General features: G+C 34.9%; 2 protein-coding genes across 9 annotated transcripts; both read left to right on the top strand.

The window, feature by feature from the left end:
• Positions 1 to 2,222: 2,222 nt before the first annotated feature.
• LOC126760064 (alpha-actinin, sarcomeric) lies at positions 2,223 to 22,180 on the top strand. Of its 8 annotated transcripts, none has more exons than XM_050475425.1 (10): positions 2,223 to 2,338; positions 9,313 to 9,635; positions 14,441 to 14,857; positions 15,040 to 15,193; positions 15,396 to 15,544; positions 17,172 to 17,264; positions 17,330 to 17,680; positions 17,741 to 17,919; positions 19,905 to 21,039; positions 21,103 to 22,180. In XM_050475425.1, the coding sequence occupies exons 2-10, from the start codon at positions 9,522 to 9,524 to the stop codon at positions 21,259 to 21,261; spliced, it is 2,751 nt and encodes a 916-aa protein (XP_050331382.1). In that variant the 5' UTR covers positions 2,223 to 2,338; positions 9,313 to 9,521; the 3' UTR covers positions 21,262 to 22,180. The 8 variants fall into 8 exon arrangements, with proteins under 8 accessions (XP_050331382.1, XP_050331389.1, XP_050331390.1 ...); XM_050475432.1 differs by having other exon boundaries at positions 15,396 to 15,481; XM_050475433.1 differs by lacking the exon at positions 15,396 to 15,544 and adding an exon at positions 16,623 to 16,708.
• On the top strand, positions 3,544 to 5,124 carry LOC126760077 (protein ultraspiracle). The gene has a single exon (XM_050475458.1). It carries the CDS (start codon positions 3,679 to 3,681, stop codon positions 5,038 to 5,040), a length of 1,362 nt encoding a protein of 453 aa, XP_050331415.1. The 5' UTR covers positions 3,544 to 3,678; the 3' UTR covers positions 5,041 to 5,124.
• Positions 22,181 to 22,499: the final 319 nt, after the last annotated feature.

Here is a 22,499-nt window from a genome sequence, read left to right on the forward strand (position 1 = left end):
GTCACTCATTATTCCCGTCCTGCTATCTGGTACAGAGGCAAGGACGATGACAACATCTGATGAGTCGACCTTACGAGTTTTCGAGAGAAAGGTTCTGCGAAAGATTTACGGTCCTTTGCGCGTTGGCCCCCGCGAATATCGCATTCGATGGAACGATGAACTGTATGAGATATACGACGACATTGACATAGTTCAGCGAATTAAGAGACAGCGGCTACGCTGGCTAAGTGATGTCGTGCGTATGGACGAAAACACTCCAACTCTGAAAGTATTCGACGCAGTACCCGCCGGAGGAAGCAGAGGAAGAGAAAGACCTCCACTTCGTTGGAAAGACCAGGTGGAGAAGGAAAGTGAACAAGAAACGACTGGCGCGCTGTTTTTAACTCGGCTATAATCGCGTAAGCGATGTCTACGCTAGTAAAGAAGAAAATCTGTTATTCTTGAAATAAAATCGTCAAATTTACAACTAACGGTACGATAATTTCGTTCCGTTACTTTTTGGAGTGATTTTGTCAGACCGATGGATTTGTTAGTAACGTGATGAACGAAAGAAAAGATCTTTGCTTACAAATGATTGTTTGGCAAAACTTTAGTTTAAGAAAATTTTATTATTTTTGTCGTCCATAATGTGTATATACGAGTATATATTAATATTTTTATAATCTTTCTTTGGCTATATATGAACTCATAAATAATATATGTATACGGGTTACCCACTCGAAGTGTTACCTATTCAAACGACTATAATTTTTTAGTTTGATAATATTTTTATTGATTCCAATGACAAAAATGTATGAAAATAATCAAAAATTTAGAATCCATTCACTTTAGCTCGATATGGCCACCTTTTGCCTTGACTATGGCCCTCAAACGGTCAAAAAACGAGTTGCATGCCACACGAATGTGAGCTTGTGGTATTTTGGCCCATTCACGTACAATCGCTTTCTTGAGCGCATCCATACTGGTGTATTTTTTAGTCCGCTCCTTGCTCTCTAAAATGGACCAGATGGAAAAGCCCATCGGATTTGCGTCTGGTGAATTCGAAAGCCATTGTGTCGACGAAATGAAGCGTGGAACATGATTTTTTAACCACTCTTGGTTAATTCTCGCTTTATGTGACGGCGCCGAGTCTTGTTGGAACGTCCATTCTTTCCGGCCGAAGTGTTTACGTGCCCACGGCTCTAAAGCACCTTCCAAAATATTTTCACGATAATAAGTCGCATTTACTTTGACACCAGGCTCGATGAAAACGACTGGAGAGCGCCCATCAGCGGTCACGGCAGCCCATACCATCACTTGCGATGGGAAATTACTTCGGGTGGCCATTCGTAGGCTTAAATTCTCGTACGTGCGTTCGGTCAAGTAAACACGGTCATTTTGAGAGTTTATGAATTGCTCAATAGGGAAATTCTTCTCATCAGAAAACACAATGTTCGGAAATTCGCCACGTTCGTGCAAGTGTAACAACTCCTTCGCTCTTTCGAGTCTACTTTTTTTTGCTGCGGTGTAAGATTGTGTCCTTTTTGGAACTTGTAAGGCTTGACCTTTAGCTCATTTTTCAACAGTCGTTGCATTGAACTTTGCGAAATTTTCAGCTTTTTAGCCATTTGATTGCCACTTCGACGTGGATTTCGTTCAAGTAGAGCCTTCACTTTTCGAATCATCTCAGGTGATGTTGCTGTTTTCTTATGACCACCTCCATGGCGTTTTGCGATGCTGCCAGTATCATTGTAACGATTTATAGTGCGATACACAAACATTTTGTTCACTTCGAGATGTTTTAGCTGACGAACAATTGCTGCTTGTGATTTTCCAGCCAAATATAAAGCAATCACACTATTACGTTTAAATTCCATCACGTATAACTTTTTTTTCACACGACACAGACTAAAATGTTTTTGTACGCTTGTAAACAATGGAATGATTTGTTATTGGTGTAAATTTAAGCGCGCTGTCATTAATAGTGTGGTAGTTAGCAGTTTGAATTTGGTAACACTTCGAGTGGGTAACCCTGTATATTATTTATTGTTAATTGTAATGAAAATGTTGATGTGGCAACCAGGGATGCATCACTCTTTGTCAGTAGATCTGAATGTACGAATTGCAATTATCCGAAGACGATGCAGAAAGTAATTTATTCAGTTCGTGTTGTCTCTTTTTATCACGGGTTGCATTGTCCTAGCGTTTCTTTGTTACTGTGTATGCAATACTATCGCAATATCAAATCGATGAGTGGTGAATGACGAATTGTTTGGTATTGTTTTGATCGGTTAGGCTGAGAAGCCGTATAAATAATAATAATTTATTAGACGTTGTGAGACGCAACAATTTCGATAATGTAAGTCATTAAATAACAGTCTGTACAATTACTATTTGGAATACATTGTCTTTTTTTCATAAACATAAACAGACATTGGTTATAAACAAAAATTTAGCAAAACAAAAATTCACCAAAGTCGGCATTTTAAGTTTGGTGAATTGGGTGAAGTACTATGTTCGTAAATAAGTGCTATATTAATCAGTGTTGTATGTCAAAGATTTATTAGAACTTTGGATGCAAACACTTGTGGCTCCATAATTAAGTCACTTGTATCTCAATCGTGAGTAATCAAAGTCATCCGTTTTTATTTTCGGAATAATAGCTGTGTAAGATTATTTTAGTAATGTTGTTGGGCACAACTTCGATTTTTTTGGCGCCGCGATTTGAAGGTACCGTTGGGAAGAGGAATTAATTAAATTAAATATAAACATTTAAATAAGTCCATATTTTACACTTTTTACCTAATAAACCTTTATTTTAAAAATTACATTGTACCTAAAATACAAAACAACGTACTGATCATAAAAAAATGGAAATCGCTGTCAGATATAATAACCAATATTTAACCCCTTTATAACGAAAACTAAAATTTTGTTTTGTTTGTTTCAATGCATCTTGGCCGAAGGCCAAGAACGCAGAAAGGAGTTCTGCGCGAAAGTACTTCGGTCACCCCGGGTATTCGCTCAACCAGGGTTATTTATTTTTTAAGCGCGGTCGAGGCCTCTAATGCAGAAAGGAGTACTACGTGAAAGTACGTCAGTCACCCTGATATAATACAAATTTTATAATCATTATAAAGTGGAAAATGTAAAAAAATTTGTGAAACATAGAGAAATACCATGTGTTTTTAGAGCAAATTTTTGAATTTTTAATCGGGAATATTTAAATTTAAAATATAAGTTATTTTTACACTGTTTTTGCATATTCCTCCTCTGGAGAAGCTCCCCTATTCGCACATACCCCATTTATACGGAAATTCGTGTTTTTTACCCCTCCGCCAAAGTAATCGGAATCGTGCCGCACCTAAACTTAACTCTTCCTTACTTGATTATTTCTTATAATTCTGAATAGTTTTGGAAATATTTCGCATAAATAAAAATATGTTAGACATGTAAATACTTTTTATAACTTTAATTGGTGCAGACTTTGAATATTGGTAGTTGGTATTGGAAGTTACTATGTATATAATGTAACAACAAATTTCGAACGCAGTAAAAGGTGAGTTTCTTTGGTGATGGTGAAAAATTTTTTGGCGAAAATAAAATGTCGACACCGAAATTTGCTCATTAGTAAATTCTTTCAGGCGATTTTCGGAATATATATTTTTTTTTCATAAAGTTTTATTAGCATTATAAAAGATGGACGGTGGCGAACAGGAGCAGAGTTTCCGTTTAGGACCACTATCACCACAAGAAGTGAAACCAGACATTTCTATATTGAATGAAAACAATACTGGTGGATACTCACCAAAATCAGCAAGTCCTGTTTCTTTTGGGGTAATAGGTTTGCAATCAATGAATATGACAAATGCTGGCTCAGTAGCAGCGACAGTGGCGAGCCATAATCCTAACCAGATACAACTTGGTACACCACAACAGCAACAGCAATATCCTCCAAATCACCCATTAAGTGGATCTAAACATTTGTGTTCCATTTGTGGTGATAGGGCAAGTGGAAAACATTACGGTGTTTACAGCTGTGAAGGATGTAAAGGATTTTTTAAACGTACAGTAAGAAAGGATTTGACTTACGCTTGTCGTGAAGATAGAAATTGTATCATCGATAAAAGACAACGTAATCGTTGTCAATATTGCCGGTATCAAAAATGCCTGGCGTGTGGAATGAAGCGCGAAGCTGTTCAAGAAGAAAGACAACGTGGCACAAGGTCACAAAACGTACGTTCGAGCGATGATTTTAATCCTAGTAGTTCTGTTCGTGATTTAACAATAGAACGTATTATTGACGCAGAACAGAAAAGTGAACAACTTAGTGGAGATAATGCTATACCATTCCTTCGGGTTGGACCAAATTCCATGGTACAACCTGATTATAAAGGAGCTGTTTCACATCTTTGTCAAATGGTAAATAAGCAACTTTATCAAATGGTTGAATATGCCCGGAAAATGCCACATTTTGCAGAATTGCAGCGTGAAGATCAGGTGCTTTTGCTCAAAGCAGGCTGGAATGAATTACTCATAGCAAACGTGGCATGGTGTAGTATTGATTCATTGGATTCTGATTACGCTACATCTGGAGGTCATGATACTTCGTCCGGGAGGCGTTCTCCTATACGTCAACCCCAGCAACTTTTTCTTAACCATAATTTTTCTTATCATCGGAACAGCGCAATAAAAGCAGGTGTGGCAACTATTTTTGACAGAATTTTATCAGAACTTAGCGTTAAAATGAAGCGGCTGAACATTGATCGCTCCGAATTATCATGCTTAAAAGCTATTATTCTGTTTAATCCTGACATACGTGGTTTAAAAGGACGAAATGATATAGAAGTTTGTAGAGAACAAGTTTATGCTTGCCTTGATGAACACTGTCGTACAGAACATCCCGGAGATGATAGCCGATTTGCACAACTTTTACTTCGGTTGCCGGCACTACGATCCATTAGCCTTAAGTGTTTGGATCATTTGTTTTTCTTTAGAATTATGGGTGACAAACAGTTAGATCAACTTTTCTGTGAACAGCTTGACGCACCAATGTGTTAGGGAGTTAAAATTTTATCTATTGATGAAAGTACTTGATAAATTTCACCAATGAATGTTAAACTATTTTCAGCTGATAGATGTGATTGTTATCATCCAATGAAATTTAACTAGCTGCTTAATTCTTCATATGTTTTTTTAATCGAACTTATTTTTAATAAGTTACTATTTATTGTAAACAATTTTTGACAAGTAACTGTATTGTAAAATGAATAAATGTCTTTTAAAATGTTAAAAAATCGTTAATATCTGAAGGGAAAAATGTATATATGTAGTATTAAAGAATGACAATAAACGAATATTTTCAGACCTAGCAGCCCATCTTCATATGTTCTACCTTGTGTTTAAGAATATATGTATCGGGTGATTTTTTAAGAGCTTGATAACTTTAAAAAAAAAAAACGCATAAAATTTGCAAAATCTCATCGGTTCTTTATTTGAAACGTTAGATTGGTTCATGACATTTACTTTTTGAAGATAATTTCATTTAAATGTTGCTGCGTCTTAGGTGGTCCATTCGGAAAGTCCAATTTTGGGCAACTTTTTCGAGCATTTAATTTCTTCGGAAATGTTGTCTTTTGGAATAGTTGCTGGCTTATTTCTGTAGACTTTAGACTTGACGTAGCCCCACAAAAAATAGTCTAAAGGCGTTAAATCGCATGATCTTGGTGGCCAACTTACGGGTCCATTTCTTGAGATGAATTGTTCTCCGAAGTTTTCCCTCAAAATGGCCATAGAATCGCGAGCTGTGTGGCATGTAGCGCCATCTTGTTGAAACCACATGTCAACCAAGTTCAGTTCTTCCATTTTTGGCAACAAAAAGTTTGTTAGCATCGAACGATAGCGATCGCCATTCACCGTAACGTTGCGTCCAACAGCATCTTTGAAAAAATCCAATGATTCCACCAGCGTACAAACCACACCAAACAGTGCATTTTTCGGGATGCATGGGCAGTTGGCCACCAAGATCATGCGATTTAACGCCTTTAGACTATTTTTTGTGGGGCTACGTCAAGTCTAAAGTCTACAGAAATAAGCCAGCAACTATTCCAGCTTTGGAAGACAACATTTCCGAAGAAATTCGGGCTATTCCGGCCGAAATGCTCGAAAAAGTTGCCCAAAATTGGACTTTCCGAATCAAGACGCAGCCGCGGTCAACATTTAAATGAAATTATCTTCAAAAAGTAAATGTCATGAACCAATCTAACGTTTCAAATAAAGAACCGATGAGATTTTGCAAATTTTATGCGTTTTTTTTAAAAAAAAAAGTTATCAAGCTCTTAAAAAATCACCCGATACATGTACATATGTATGTTAATTTCATACTCTCATCTTTTTTAAAAGGCTTAGATGAATTTATATTTTTAAGAGCTGTTCCTCGAGTGTTTTAATTTAATATGCATTTGAAGCTGCTATAGCTTATACCCTAAATAGGTTATATAAAGTATACCATGGAGTTTGTAACACCCAGAATGAAACGTCGGAATCTCTATAAAATGTATGCATATATAAATAATCCTGTTTCAGTCCGTTTTTTTAGATATCGATTTATAATTTACAAACGTTATTTTTCTCACAAATAAGCTGCTCATTTCTTGTTGTTCTAACGGTTATCAATCCCTTTAAGCATGATAAGGGTTATATATGTTATCATCGACGCCATCTAGCGGGAGGCCCAGGAAACGTGCTGTTTCGACGCGGTCGGACCAAAGGGTAAGGGGTGTTAGTTGAGTGGGGTTGACGGGGCATGCAAAGAGGTGGCCAGTGTCATGCGGAGCTGCGCAAGGGTCACTCGCGTTTCTCGCGGCAACTCGAGCTCTTCGTCTGCAATGGGTAGTGATTTGACTCCAAGAACGCCATTCAGTGGAAGGGAGTCGGTGAAGGTGTTGATAGCTCCACTGTGAATGGCGGTCAGTACCTGTCGGAAGTTAGTTGCGTCTGAAGACCGGTCGGCGTACTGTTCGGTGCTGTCGACGTAATTAAGGAAAGACCTCTTGATGTTCCTAGGAGGCGAAGCTGCTCATTTGTCGGAATCATCGATATCGGACAACTAGAGCATGAAGCTGTCATACAAACTGACCGCTTAAACTCAAGCCCTTGTATGGAAAACTGTAATATTTAAAAGTAAATGTGCTAAAAAGAATTGATTGAAACATTTCAACATTTTAGCGACTTTTGTTCAACTAAATCTGTAACTCAGCCAACTGTGCGCCGCCCACGGTTATATATTTTTTTTTTTTTTTTTTTTTTGCAAATTTTCAAAAAATAGATGAAAGCATTTTCCAGAAATTGTTGGAGGCAATATAAATTTAAATGGCCATAGCCTTGCATTTTCATAAATGCTACATAAATATGCATGTTTAAAGGTATTAAATAAGGGAAACTTATTTTTAAATGATATATACATATGTATGTATGTATGTTTATAAATAAAAATTGCATATTCAAATCATAGCAGATCTATGTATGTGAGCGAGATTAGTTCGAGTGGGTGGTAATGTTATGAAACAGTTTACCTAAAAATAAATATGGTGCACAGAGAAATATTTCACTTGTGAGCCATTTTAAAGAAAATTAAAAGTGTATAGCTAATAAGATGAATAAACTTATTTCATATATTACATACATAATATGTATGTACATACATACATATGTACTTAAGAATTACTGATATTATTCAGAGCGTTCAATCCTTGCATCGTGGCAATGCTTTCAAGAAGAATTATTTATAGCACAGGGAGGATGGTAATAGTTCTAAATTTTTATATTCACTGAGTTTCGACAAGTGGTATTTTACGAAAAAAAAACATTACCAAACAATGGAAATAGTGTCAAAATTGCATATCTAGATTTATGATATAAGCATACATTTGTATTTACATATTTATAGCTACATATATACATATGTATGTACATACACTTAAATATTTGTGTTGTTTTGTACGTATAGAAGACATACATACGTTTGTACATTTTTGCAGTATGCATAAGTACTTGATTGTCAAGTCTCTCCTGTATTTGTTCGTTTTCCTCAAAAGAGAGACTGGGCCTCAAAGTGCGATCTCCTGCACTTGCCTAACGAGTCGCCCAGTGGTCGGAGTCATGAAATGGTATCAAAAAGTGAATATACATATTTACATGGCTACGTGTACTTACATACATACATGTACATATGTACATATGGAGCTATAAAGATACAAATAGTGAATTGTAAAAACATTTTCATCTTCCTACCACTGAAACAACCTGGAGTTGGCATTGGTCTTTGATTTCTCCGTTAGTTCGTCGCCCACCCACACATTTTCGGCATTTTAAAACTTATTTACAAGTAGGCACGCATGTAGATTTGTATATATGTATGTAGGTGTGTACATTTGCGAAAACAAAATAGCATCTACATACCTCAGTACAATCTTGTTTGAAGCACTTCATATTCTCACAAGCACGAGTATTTTACTCGTTATACCGTTTGTTTACTTGGAAATAAGCATACAAAGGTATGCACCTTCCTATATACATATGAACATATGTATGTAAGTAATATATTCACATATGAACGAGTATAATTGAGCATCGGTAAGATTGCGGTGCGGCTGCAGCGCGTTTTTCATTGCTTTGGGGCGCAGTTTGTCCAAACGCAGATCATTGGCGCAACATTAGTTTTGAGTTGGCTACCAACGCGAGCGGGTCATTCTCTTTTCAAGCGAAACGTACTGATCCGACACGGTTTTTACTTATATCATTTTATTTTGTCTTAGTTTATTGACGACATACATACACAGTTACATATATACATACATACAAAATGTCTTTGTGGATATTTCAAATTGAAGCAAATAAAAAATAATTATTATTTATTTGTATTAAAAGCATACATACATATGTACATACGCGTATGTTACTTATTATACATAAATGTATGTACATACTTTATGCATGCAAATACAATATTTATGTATGCATTTATATAAATAAAGACATATGTACATATGTATAAATATTAAATAAAAATAACAAATAAAATTAATTCGAAAAAGAGGAACTATTTTTAACGAGTGTTATACAACGACAAGGCCTCTCCTGCCTATTCATTTTTTCTATTATTCCAAACTGTGGACGAACTGTGTCAAAATGTTTAAATAAATAATATCTGTAGTGTTTATTCAAAGAAAGAAAAAATTAATAATTAATTTGAAAAATATTTCCCCATGTTGTAGATTATTGTATTGTGCTAAAAAAGATTCTTTATACTTTTTTGTTTATTTGGGATTTCAGATCTAATATTAAGCATACTCCGAACGAATTAAAGTACTTTAAGAACGCCCTTCTTACACCCTTCTAAATTTCAACCTTAAAAAAATAAAATTTTCATGATTTTGCTAATTGGAACAAATCAACAATTCTAGAAACGAAATACTAAGAATTATTATACAAAAACCTTCGATACGAAATTTAACGGATAATAACTGTAAAAAGCAAGCAACATGATGATGGAGAACGGACTCTCCATGGAGTATGGAGATGGCTATATGGAGCAGGAGGAAGAATGGGAGCGCGAAGGACTTTTAGATCCCGCGTGGGAAAAACAACAGAAGAAGGTAAGTGACTATATTCTGTAGATGCTACTAAGCTTTAAGAATAAGTACTTAGTACAGACGAATTCATCACGAAATGAGATCATTCACAACAATCGATTTTCTTGAAATCTAATTAGTTTTTTAAGCATGACCATTTTTCTAAAAATAACCTCAAAAATTTTTAAAATAGATTTTTCATCCTACATAGTATAGACTGATTTAGTATTCACACAGTGTTGATTTCTAAATAACACATAGTTTGTCTTCGCTACACTTTTTCAATATTTTTTCAATATATAAAAAATGTATTTCTTTTTAAATTTCATTTCATAAGTCCATTTATTTATATATATTATATGAATATATGTATGTACCAACACACATATGCAGTTGTACAAATGTATATGTTTAGAAATATTATTCTTATTTTTTGTGTTTCGATTCCGATAAAGTCTAACGAAAAGAGCTTTTTATTTTTAAAAATAGATTCAACACGACACATAAACTAGTATACAAGTGTTTGGGGCTCTTACTTACTGAAATAAAATCACCATATCTCAAAATTATGCATAAATTTTAATTTTTAGCTTATGAGTTTTTCAATGCTACCTTCTAAATGTGTTCGAGACCACCTAGCACTTTTTCTTCAATATTATTAGCCTCGAAAATATTATTTTTCACCACATTCCTTATATATAATCTCGGGAAAAGACATACGAATGAGCATGTATGAGTGTACGCAGATAAAATATGTGTAAAAGACAAAAAATTTCATTAAAAATTCTAATTTGCCAATATTATTAGTTGAGTGCTTCAAACTAAAGTCGATGTAATTTGTTAAGAATCTCTAACCCTTGCAATGCTTGGTTCTGAACTCCGTATGATTATAGATAAGTAGGTCTCCAAGATGGAAGTTTTCAACGCTTTTAATATAACGGTGTTGTTTGACGTTGACTAGTTACTGTCATTAACAATGTTCGCATATCCGTACATATGTATACCAACTACAAGAAGCAATTTTAAGATAATCACTTCTCGATGTACACAGAAAACCAACAACTCAAAGGCGCTTGAACTGATAACAGTTGATATCTGCGCGCTCACACAGGCCGTATTATTTGATAAATGTGGCATAGCACTTGAGGTGTTTTTTTGCGGCAAAGAAATTGTTCCATGGTTGAACACCTCATATCAATGTGTGGTGAATGGATGCTAAGAAAACTATTTGTTTGCCATATATTTGATAGATTTACGTGACTGGGAATGGAACTACCATGACCTTGTAGCACTTTACAGCTACCTAGAATGTAAAATTTTGCAATACTGATGGTGCTTGCATATGCCGTTGGTTTTAATGAGCAGCTGCATTCAAATACTTTGTTTGTTGTGGATCTTAATGATACTATTTATATTAAATATTGCATTCCGTTTTGTTTTGCCTTTAATTTCGCAATCGAGTGCATATCGTAGTGTGAAATTTGAATATACAGGGAGGGGAAGAGGGTGGACACATTTGTCACAATTATCGACATGCACTTTAAACATTTTTGCACATGTAGCACCTGCTCAAAAGCCAATAGTCTTAGAATAGTTTCGTGAATGCCGAATAATTGTGGTGAAGCATAATGTGCATAATAATTATTAATGATTTGTGTGGCTGTCCTATCATCATCTCCGCCGGCTGTGGCATCTGCGACAGACAAAAATTCAATGAGCAGCGTCAAATTTCATTCGCCCAAAAATGGATTGCGGTGAAGAAGTGTGCGACGGTTCGAGCTTTGAGCTTTTAAAGCACATCAACGCATTTTCCTAGAGAGTATTCGAAAATATTGCTCAAAATTTGATTATTTTGCGCATGCGCTTAAGTAGTAGGTTGCCAATTTATAAACGTATGCTAGCAGGAATTTATAGGAGACGGTGTGGTCAATCAGAGTCTCGTGGTAATGCAGAGTGAATGGTTCGAACGGCGCACAAAAGCAACAGCTGAATGGTTTCCGTTCTGTACTAATCACATTCTTAGTATGTAAAAACCAATTTATGTATGTATGTCCATATGTAAATAAAAATGACGACTGTATGTGTATGCAAAGTATCACAAGATATAAGTAATTAAATCAAAGAAATTAAGACTACACATTTTATTAAGATATTGAAGAGCTTAGGTCTTGCAGAGTTCCGTCTCGTCAATACTTTGGTAATTTATTATTATAATATATAAGTAAAATACATACATACATATGTACGTACACTAATCATGCCGCAGAAATGTCTACGTTATAAATAAACTTCAATGTCCTTTCAGTTATAAGATTTTGTCATAGAATGTATAATTTTCTATTTTTTCGAATTTTATCAGTTGTCGCCGGGGATCAAAATGTCTATGTGACAGATGTCTATTTAAAGAACAATAATTTTTAAATTATATTTTAAAACTAGAAATGTTTTATACAATTTGTCAAATGTTTATCTAATCTTTAGAGACGAATTTAGGAGTAAGGGTTTATGGTAAACGTATTAATCTTGAATGCATATGTATTATATGGGATAGTTCGAATAAGTCATACCTAAAAGGGTACCTTTATATATGTATGTACATACATATATTTTTCTACTGTTGCAACATATTGCTACAGAGTATTAATTAGTATGTTCGATAATGATTCGTTTATTTTAGCTCCACCTACCGGATTTGTGCCGTCTTAGAACCTTTTCCTAAGAGCAAGATAAAAGGTGGTAAAAAAGTCCAAAAGCCAGACACATGGTTCATTTGAATATTTTATTGTGGTTAAGTGGTTAGGGATGCTTTCTATCAGCAGCATTATTTACGAATTTGAATTCAATGAGATGCTTGTGGGAAGTTTGGTCAAACCCAAGTCTTACGTAGTGACATATGTACATATAGTATGTAGCGTATATTGTTGGCATGAAAAACCTTCAAATAAAATTGAAGCAGTCGTTTGTGGATGGTTTTTAATAATCAATAGACCCACAAACAATGCAATAATTTAGTCTACCCTCTTGGAGATATGTAAACGAAAATTATATGTGTACAATACTCACATGCATACTGATATTGTCCCATTATACCATATACTCACATACATACATTTACTTACATATATATCCATATATAGAACACTTTATCCTACGATAGTTGTCTATAAAACGGTATAACTATTTTATTTACAAACTTATACTTAAGAGTTTGCTTAATTATGCCGTATAGTGAAATGAGTTGCCAATTGAAACTATCAGCTCTTCAATGGAGGTAGAACCTGTTGGTTGAATTTACCAAAACGGTAAACTTAGGAAACCGGATTGTTGTCGAATTGGTTCAGACTCGGCGAGATATGGCGTTGAAGCTTGTCTGGCCTCACCACCACTCCTGGTGCATAATTGTTTTCATTGTTATTGTTGCACGTAGTGAATGGTTATAAGATACCAGTTGTGCCGCAAAACAGCCATAAACTGAATGCTGCATTTTGTCGTTATCAAAAGAAAGAAATCTGTTGCATTTCAATAGCGCGAAGAGAGAAAACAAGAATATTGGTTTGGGTGTAAGCCATTAGACGGGATTAGTCAGTTGCGTCTTTTCACCTCACAACTATGGCTAGCCATACTCTTAGCTACACAGGCGCACGGACACATTCATGCCTTTGCATCAGTGTGTGTGTGCATACAATGTCAATGAATAGTGCAAAACGGCGATGCAATTGAGATCAATGCATAACGGATTGTGTTGGCTGCGACTGCAACTCGTTTCGATTTGTATTGATGTGTTATATGCACATGCATGTATGTACGTTTTCTTCAACTGTTAGATACGCAGTTACCGTTTTCTAACAGTCCTATTTAATTTGATCTTGTTTAATCTACAAAAGATTCGAATTAATTTTCTGAAGTTGGAATATTTATGTTTCCATACATACATATGTACATACATATGCATGCACTTATGTACATGTATAGGTATACATAGCATATGCACGAATATTTCTAATAAACTGTTTTATATGAACAATGAGCCCAACTTGTTGGCCATACAACGAACTAATTTATTTCGTGTTTATGTCCTACAAAATGAAAATTGTAAAATTTTGGTCAAAACCAGTACATACCAAAAAATGTAATTCAATGTTAGAGCAAAGGCATTGGTTAAATAAAATATCCCAATAGATTTTATTGAGAAAAATCTATATGCAAACTACTTTTTGACTGTTTTATTACATTACTTCAGAATATCTATATATGTAGAACATATGCACGCACATATGTATGTATGTTTGCATTTTGTGTAAATCGCGTTTTTAGAAAATATTGCTTTTATAATAATTTTGCTCTTGTTTAATTTCTATAACACGTGCCTTCTAAATTAGCAAGTGAACAGTATAGAATACTGCAGAATATATTGTATTTAAAAAATAATATTACTTCTTTTGAAATAAAAGAATAAAAAAGTCCATACGATCCGCTGGAGTCTCAAAAGCTTTTCTCACGTAAGAATTACAGAGAAAATACGTTCCACTTTTGGATCAAATGAAGAAATATTCAAATTGCCAAATCACTTTCATTACTTCCAAATTAGAATTTAGTATACATAGATATAGAATTATATATATATAAATTTATTGATATTATATGACCGAGCTCCACCCTCTCGTTCTCTGTGAAATATTTATATATTTTTTTTATATATTTTACTCCGATTGATAAAGAAATATTATATAACTTTTCGAACTCAAATTATACTTTCTGTAAACATCAAACAGTTTTATACTTATTCATAAAGCAACTATATCTCTTTTGTTGTTTTTACATTTACACAGACATTTACAGCGTGGTGCAATAGTCATTTGCGTAAGGCTGGAACATCTATCGATAATATTGACGAGGACTTCCGTAATGGATTGAAGTTGATGTTGTTGCTGGAAGTTATTTCCGGTGAAACTTTGCCAAAACCCGATCGTGGCAAAATGCGCTTCCACAAGATCGCGAATGTCAATAAGGCGCTGGACTTCATCGCATCGAAAGGTGTGCACTTGGTATCGATTGGCGCTGAAGAAATTGTCGATGGCAATTTGAAGATGACTTTGGGCATGATTTGGACCATTATTCTGCGTTTTGCTATTCAGGATATTTCCGTTGAAGAGATGACCGCTAAAGAAGGCTTGTTGCTATGGTGTCAACGCAAAACTGCTCCCTATAAGAACGTCAATGTTCAAAACTTCCACCTTTCATTCAAGGTAACTTCAAATGCATACTCTAGTGGACATAATTCAGTTATACAAGTATATATCTATTAAGTTATGTATACATACATACAAGTATAACTGAGTTAGGTGCGATAGGAGGATGTGTATTTATTTATATGTATATATGCACTAGTGCCGTAACATATTGATATTTTATATGTTTTATTCTACAGGACGGTTTAGCATTCTGCGCCTTGATTCACCGTCATAGGCCTGACTTGATTGATTATTCCAAACTCTCCAAAGACAATCCATTGGAAAATCTCAACACTGCCTTTGATGTTGCTGAGAAATATCTCGATATTCCAAGGATGTTAGATCCAGATGGTAAGTAGTTGGAGTTATCAGGTGTCATTATACATTTACATACATATATGTACATACATATATCAGCCTGCAAATAATTTGTAATGACATTTATTTGTGCTATATAAGTATCATCATTATGAGTATTCAACGTTTAAGACTTAAACTTAAACTGGTTTTTGTTTTTTTATAACTTTTCAAAAACCTCGAAACACTTCGTTAGATTTGATCAACACTCCAAAGCCGGATGAACGCGCTATTATGACTTACGTGTCCTGTTACTATCATGCTTTCCAGGGAGCCCAACAGGTTGGAAATGTGACGCATGTACCCGAACCCACAAGACAATACACCTACGTCCCGAATTACAATGTGACTAAACTTCACATCAATACACTTATTCATTTTGTTCTTTTACAGTTTGTTTTTTGGAAAATGCAACATTTATGCATAAATTATAAATAGCATTTAGGCGCTCTAGTCAAATTTGTGGAAAATTCTTAGTAACTACTTAGCATAATACGCTGCGCGCTAAACGCTACTCGCTCCTTATGCTCACTACTTTTACTTTTTGTATTGATACTGATTTTCTCTTTAACTTATTCATTTCGTTTTAACTTCTTGTGATGTGGCTTAAAAAACTAAGCAGAGAACCAAAAAATCTCTTTCCTTCTCAAAATTTTGTTACATAAAGAAATTAATTTTTGTTCTTGCATACATACAGTTTGAAGTAGTTCTGCCAATTTAAGAACTGTATAGAATAAATAAAACACTTCGACTAATTGGCAGCTCCAATTGAAGATGGGGCTTATATATCTTTCTAAATTTGTCGAAAGTTAATTTTTATGCCAAAGAAAAGAAAAGACACTCCTTTGTTTAATGAACAATTATTTTTCCAAAAGGCAAATTAAAAACTCATAACACAGAAACGGATCAACAATGATTAAATGCTTTCCAAGGAAATCGGAAATCTGTGTGTGCATGCTAATTGGAGCAAAAGTTATAATTATTTTACTCTCAAACTAAATTCGAAATTTCGTAACCTCCAAAATGCACACGCACATATACTTAATCGAGTGAATCAATTGAGGCAAATTTCATATGATTAATACGATTATAGTGCGTACAGTGTAGTACAGGTATCGTCATTGTCTTGATCCGTAACCATCGATCATCGCTTCATTACCTGTCGCCTGTTGCCTGAATGTTCGAATGAATTTTTTTCGATTGTTTTACAAGTGCACACATTTCTAACAATAAGTTGCATGCTATTTGCGTTATTTTTACTAAGTTTACAGGTTTTGCGATTACTCACGAAGTGTTGCTTTGATAATTTTGCAATGATGATTTTGTTAATAAAAATTCTTTAAAAATGCTGCTTGTTTTTTGTTTCAAATAAATGTACTAACTTGTGTTCTGTTTGTTGCTTTTCTTACTTAATTCCTAACAGACTTGCAGAATACTGCGCTGCCAGATGAACGAGCAGTTATGACGTACGTGTCATCGTACTATCATTGCTTTAGTGGCGCTCAAAAGGTCGGTGCTCGTTACAACATATTTGCAATCATTAACCTCTATGGGGATAACACTCTCAAAAACCACTAGCGGATTCACTAATTAGAACTATAAAACGATTTATTTCTGAATGCAATGCTTAATTGCGGTATATAATATACATATATGTACATAAACAAAAGCCTACAAATTTTGTGCAGACTTTATTGCTTGGTCAGGGATTGAGTAATCAAAATTGAAATTTAATTGAATTATTACAATTTGATAGTGTTGTCCCCCTAAAGAGTATTTTAATTGGCATACAAGTGAATTTTAACCGTAATGGTATGTACATACTGTACTAGAATACCCAATTTTAATCGCTTTGTTAAACTTAAACATTTTCTTCTAAGTTATGTTGAAAGCGTTCATTCTAATACGAAATAAATGCAAATGTGTGTAATGCAGATAAATGCTTACAATAATGTATCTTATGAATTGCCAGGCGGAAACCGCAGCTAACCGTATTTGCAAAGTGCTTAAGGTGAACCAGGAAAATGAACGTCTTATGGAGGAGTATGAACGACTAGCAAGCGATGTAAGTAATATATTTAGTGCAATAGTAATGGCATTTTGTATTTATATTTGATTTCGTACTTGCAGCTTTTGGAATGGATCCGCCGGACTATGCCCTGGCTAAACTCCCGCCAGGCAGATAATTCTTTGGCTGGTGTTCAGAAAAAACTGGAGGAATACCGTACTTATCGTCGCAAACACAAGCCGCCACGTGTTGAGCAAAAAGCAAAACTCGAAACTAACTTCAACACTTTGCAAACGAAACTCCGTTTATCCAATCGTCCAGCCTACTTGCCAACTGAGGGCAAGACCGTCGGCGATATTTCAAACGCCTGGAAAGGTTTGGAACTAGCCGAGAAAGCTTTCGAAGAGTGGCTTTTGGCTGAAACGATGCGCTTGGAACGCTTGGAACATTTGGCTCAAAAGTTCAAGCACAAGGTAAATCTGTCATATTATCTTGTAGAAATCCCATAAATTACATTTAATTTCATTTCAAAGGCTGATGCCCACGAAGATTGGACACGGGGTAAGGAGGAGATGTTGCAGTCTCAAGACTTCCGTCAATGTAAATTGAATGAGTTAAAGGCACTCAAAAAGAAGCATGAGGCTTTTGAATCCGACTTAGCCGCTCACCAAGATCGGGTAGAACAAATTGCAGCTATTGCTCAAGAGTTGAAGTGAGTAGAACCTAGAATTATTGCGTATTTTAATACTTAGAGTGTTACTAATAATTGGTTTAGGTCAGCAGCCTATAGCCCTAAAAAGGCGACTTATTCCGAGAGTAAGGAAAAAGCAATCAAATTTCTTTTTATTTTTGGATATATGTATTAAGCATGTGTACTGAGTTCAATTTCGGAAACACTTTTTTAAACAGGACCATTTTTTTTTTAATTAACAGTGAGGTTAAGGTATTTTGAAACAAAAACAAGAAAAAACGTTAACTTCGGCTGCACAGAAGCTAATATACCCTTCACAGCTGCATTTCTTTTAGTAACCATGTGTCCAGTTTGTATGGAAACTATATGCTATAGTAATCCGATCTGAACAATGTTTTCGGAGATTATGTTATTACTTTAAGCAGTAATCCATGTCAAATTTCGTAAAGATACCACGTCAAATGCGAAAGTTTTCCATACAAGCCCTTGATTCCGATCGTTCGGTTTGTATGGCAGCTGTATTCTATAGTGAGCCGATCTGAACAATTTCTTCCGATATTACATTATTTCTACGAACAATAACTCATACGAAATTTCGTGAAGATATATCGTCAAATGAAGAAGTTTCCCATGCAAGCATTTGATTCCGATCGTTCGGTTTGTATGGCAGCTATATTCTATAGTGAGCCGATCTGAACAATTTCTTCGGAGATTACATTGTTGCCTTAGAAAATAATCTATGCCAAATTTCGTGAATATATCTTGTCAAATGCAAAAGTTTCCATACCAGCACTAGATTCCGATCGTTCGGTTTGTATGGCAGCTATATGCTATAGTAAGCCGATCTGAACAATTTCTTCACATATTACATTATTATCTTAGAAAATAACCTGTGCCAACTTTTGTGAAGATACATTGTCAAATGTGAAAGTTTTCCATACAAAAACTTGATTCCGATCGCTCAGTTTGTATGGCAGCTATATGTTATAGTTCAACATACTGATCTGTTCAGGGTATAATTAAAACGTAACTTACTTCACATATGATATATAAATCATGCTATAAAAGTAGGTAGATTCACATCAATTTTTCGCAATATGGGGAATTGTAAAAATTTCCAATTTTTTTTTATCGAAATGCTGAGTAGTTAGTTGTTTATATAAAGAAAATCATCGCCCGGTCTGAAAAATGCAGTTTCAAGAAAGTCGTGTTTAAAGTTGTATAGTATGTGCTGAAACAGATTGACCCAAACGCTTCCACAATACAAAAGATTTGACATTGAAAAGTTTTCTTGAAATTTCGCATTGATCATTGTTCAAGGTAACCCTACAATTTCCAAGGAAATTTTTGACTTCGAACCACAAGCAGCATACAAACTTAACGATTAAAATCAAGTCCTTTCATGGAAAACTTTTTTTACCTGGCAGAAGCTGTGTGATTTTACTTTTTTTTTAAGTAAAAAAAATGTCCTCATGGTTCTTACATGACTATTGAACACATGCTTATGATTTGAAATAAAATTTTTTTAAATATGAATTGTTTTGACTTTAACATAAAAACCCTATGCCCGGCGCCTGGTTCTAACTACATCCCCACCAATATTCAGCCAATTCGGTTCAGTCGTTCATTTGCGAGATTATAAAATGTTCGAATGTTGTAAACTTGAACTTAGTTTGTTGAGTGTTTATGAAAGAACACAATGAGAGGTTTGCAATTTCCTTCGAAGACTACTCGTATTTAGTAAAAGCTTAAAGTCATGACTTAGTCCGTTTCGGTTACGTAGAAACGACTGTCGGGAGCGATTTGTGGCCGTAAAAAGAACGAATGGGTCGTTCTATAGACTACGAAATCATTTCTACAGGCTTGCTTTACTAGTAAAGAGCAAAATAAGAACTCTTTAAGCAATTTATTAATTAAAAAATCAAAATATTAACGCAAATTGCAAAAGTTGAATGAAAATATAGTTTTTGTATTCGTTATTAATGTTATCTCCTTTTGTTTCTTAGCACTCTGGAATATCATGACTGTGTTTCTGTTAATGCTCGTTGCCAGCGTATCTGTGATCAATGGGATCGCTTGGGTGCGCTCACTCAGCGTCGTCGTACGGCTTTGGATGAGGCTGAACGCATTTTGGAGAAAATTGATATCCTGCATTTGGAGTTCGCTAAGAGGGCCGCTCCATTCAATAACTGGCTGGATGGCACCCGTGAAGATTTAGTTGATATGTTCATTGTACATACAATGGAGGAAATTCAAGGTCTCATACAGGCGCACGATCAATTCAAAGCCACATTGGGAGAAGCTGACAAGGAGTTCAACTTGATTGTGAATTTGGTACGTGAAGTAGAGTCTATCGTTAAGCAGCATCAAATTCCTGGAGGACTGGAGAATCCCTACACAACACTTACTGCCAATGACATGACTAGAAAATGGAGTGACGTTCGTCAGTTGGTACCTCAACGTGATCAAACTCTTGCGAACGAGTTGCGCAAGCAACAAAATAATGAAATGCTACGAAGACAGTTTGCCGAAAAGGCCAATATTGTTGGACCATGGATTGAACGACAGATGGATGCTGTTACTGCTATCGGAATGGGCTTGCAAGGTTCTCTTGAAGATCAATTACATCGCCTTAAGGAGTATGAACAGGCTGTGTATGCTTACAAACCTAACATTGAAGAATTAGAAAAGATCCACCAGGCTGTACAAGAATCGATGATATTCGAAAATCGTTACACTAATTACACAATGGAAACATTGCGAGTTGGCTGGGAGCAATTATTGACTTCCATCAATCGTAATATCAACGAGGTGGAAAATCAAATTCTTACACGTGATTCTAAGGGAATCAGCCAAGAGCAATTAAATGAGTTCCGCTCCAGTTTCAATCACTTTGACAAGAATCGTACAGGCAGACTTACCCCTGAAGAGTTTAAATCATGTCTTGTCTCCTTGGGTTACTCTATAGGAAAAGACAGACAAGGTGAAATGGACTTCCAAAGAATTTTAGCTGTTGTCGATCCCAACTCCACTGGTTATGTGCATTTTGATGCCTTCCTTGATTTCATGACACGCGAAAGCACCGATACCGATACCGCTGAACAAGTTATTGACTCATTCAGAATCCTCGCAGCCGACAAGGTACGATGTACACATATTAACAATTATAAATTAATAATTATTAAACAAAAATTCATCTTTCAGCCATACATATTACCAGATGAACTTCGACGTGAACTCCCTCCAGATCAAGCGGAATACTGCATCCAGAGAATGCCACCATACAAAGGACCAAATGGAGTACCCGGCGCTCTTGACTACATGTCCTTTAGTACCGCACTGTATGGCGAAACTGATTTGTAAAAGAGAGGTGTCAACAATACCGGAAACATCGAATAAAAATCGTTAATTCACGACAGGACGCAAAATCGATAGTACTCATGTTATTGCAAAGCCACGAAGTCATTAACCAGCAAAGCAGTGAAATGAAAGCGTTTCCTAAAGTGTATTTTTCGTACATTATATTTCCGGATTTCTGACAATTTTTTTTAACTATCATTACTAACAACCATCAGAACGGTTTTCTTAGTTCAATTCAATAATGTAAAATTTTGTTGTGCATATCGAAGTACATATCTAAAATACCTGGGATAATGAGGGCACAATAATAACTCTGTGCATTCAAATGCATACATATGTACGTACACTCGCCCAAAATGCTTGCCATTGCCATGTTTAAAATCCTAAATTCAATCGTGATTATACATATATACAAATTTCCTGAATATACGTTTTAGACGGGATGAAATATTTGAAAGAACTTGGACTGTTGTTTGGACAAGGACGACGCGTATTAAATAGATGATTATGAGGATAATTAAAAGCAAGAAATATAAAATCAATTAAAATTCTCAAATACATTTCTTGGGCGAATAATATAAAATATATTTATTTTTTGGAAATTTTTGTTATATTAATTTAATATTTATTTTGAGATTATTTATAATGATTTCATAACTTTTTATTTAATTCTAAATACGTTTTATATAATTATTATATAAACTTAGTATATGTTACAATGATTGAGAAAAAGAGAATAGAGGGCATTATATGATAATTTGTAAGGATTATAGAATGTTCCGATGATATCAAAATGAAGAACATCCATCAAACATCCATTAAAGTCAAAAAAATATACTTTTGTATATTAGATCTTCTGTCAACTATACATACATAAATTTGTGAGTTTAAAATAATCACATGAAAGAGATAAAAAATAGAAGTTCTCTTGTTTGTTTTTGGTTTATATTCGAATTTGGGTTACTTAGTATGGCTTCGGCAACTCCGTAGTTTTTTTGTTTACATAAAAGGAAAAAAAGGGGTTTCATTTGCTTGCCTTTGGTTGTACAATTAAATACTAGAACTATTGCGGTTATTCGTAAAGATTTGAAATTGCTCTGTCAAATCACAGGCAGAGGATTTTGAAACTCTGTGTGTTTAAGGAATATCCTAAGGAACCTAACCTAACCTATAAAGATAGTAAGACCAGAGAACGTAAAATAATAATAATAATAAATATACATACATACGTTCTCTGGTAC

This window comes from Bactrocera neohumeralis, chromosome 5 (assembly GCF_024586455.1).
Source record: "Bactrocera neohumeralis isolate Rockhampton chromosome 5, APGP_CSIRO_Bneo_wtdbg2-racon-allhic-juicebox.fasta_v2, whole genome shotgun sequence".
In the NCBI taxonomy this organism is placed as follows: Eukaryota; Metazoa; Arthropoda; class Insecta; order Diptera; family Tephritidae; genus Bactrocera; species Bactrocera neohumeralis.

Coding starts and splice junctions, on each gene's coding strand:
- LOC126760077 (XM_050475458.1), top strand. CDS start 3,679: ATGGACGGTGGCGAACAGGAGCAGAGTTTCCGTTTAGGACCACTATCA.
- LOC126760064 (XM_050475425.1), top strand. CDS start 9,522: ATGATGATGGAGAACGGACTCTCCATGGAGTATGGAGATGGCTATATG. Junction 9,636..14,440: donor GGGAAAAACAACAGAAGAAG/GTAAGTGACTAT, acceptor ACATTTACACAG/ACATTTACAGCGTGGTGCAA. Junction 21,040..21,102: donor GAATCCTCGCAGCCGACAAG/GTACGATGTACA, acceptor TTCATCTTTCAG/CCATACATATTACCAGATGA.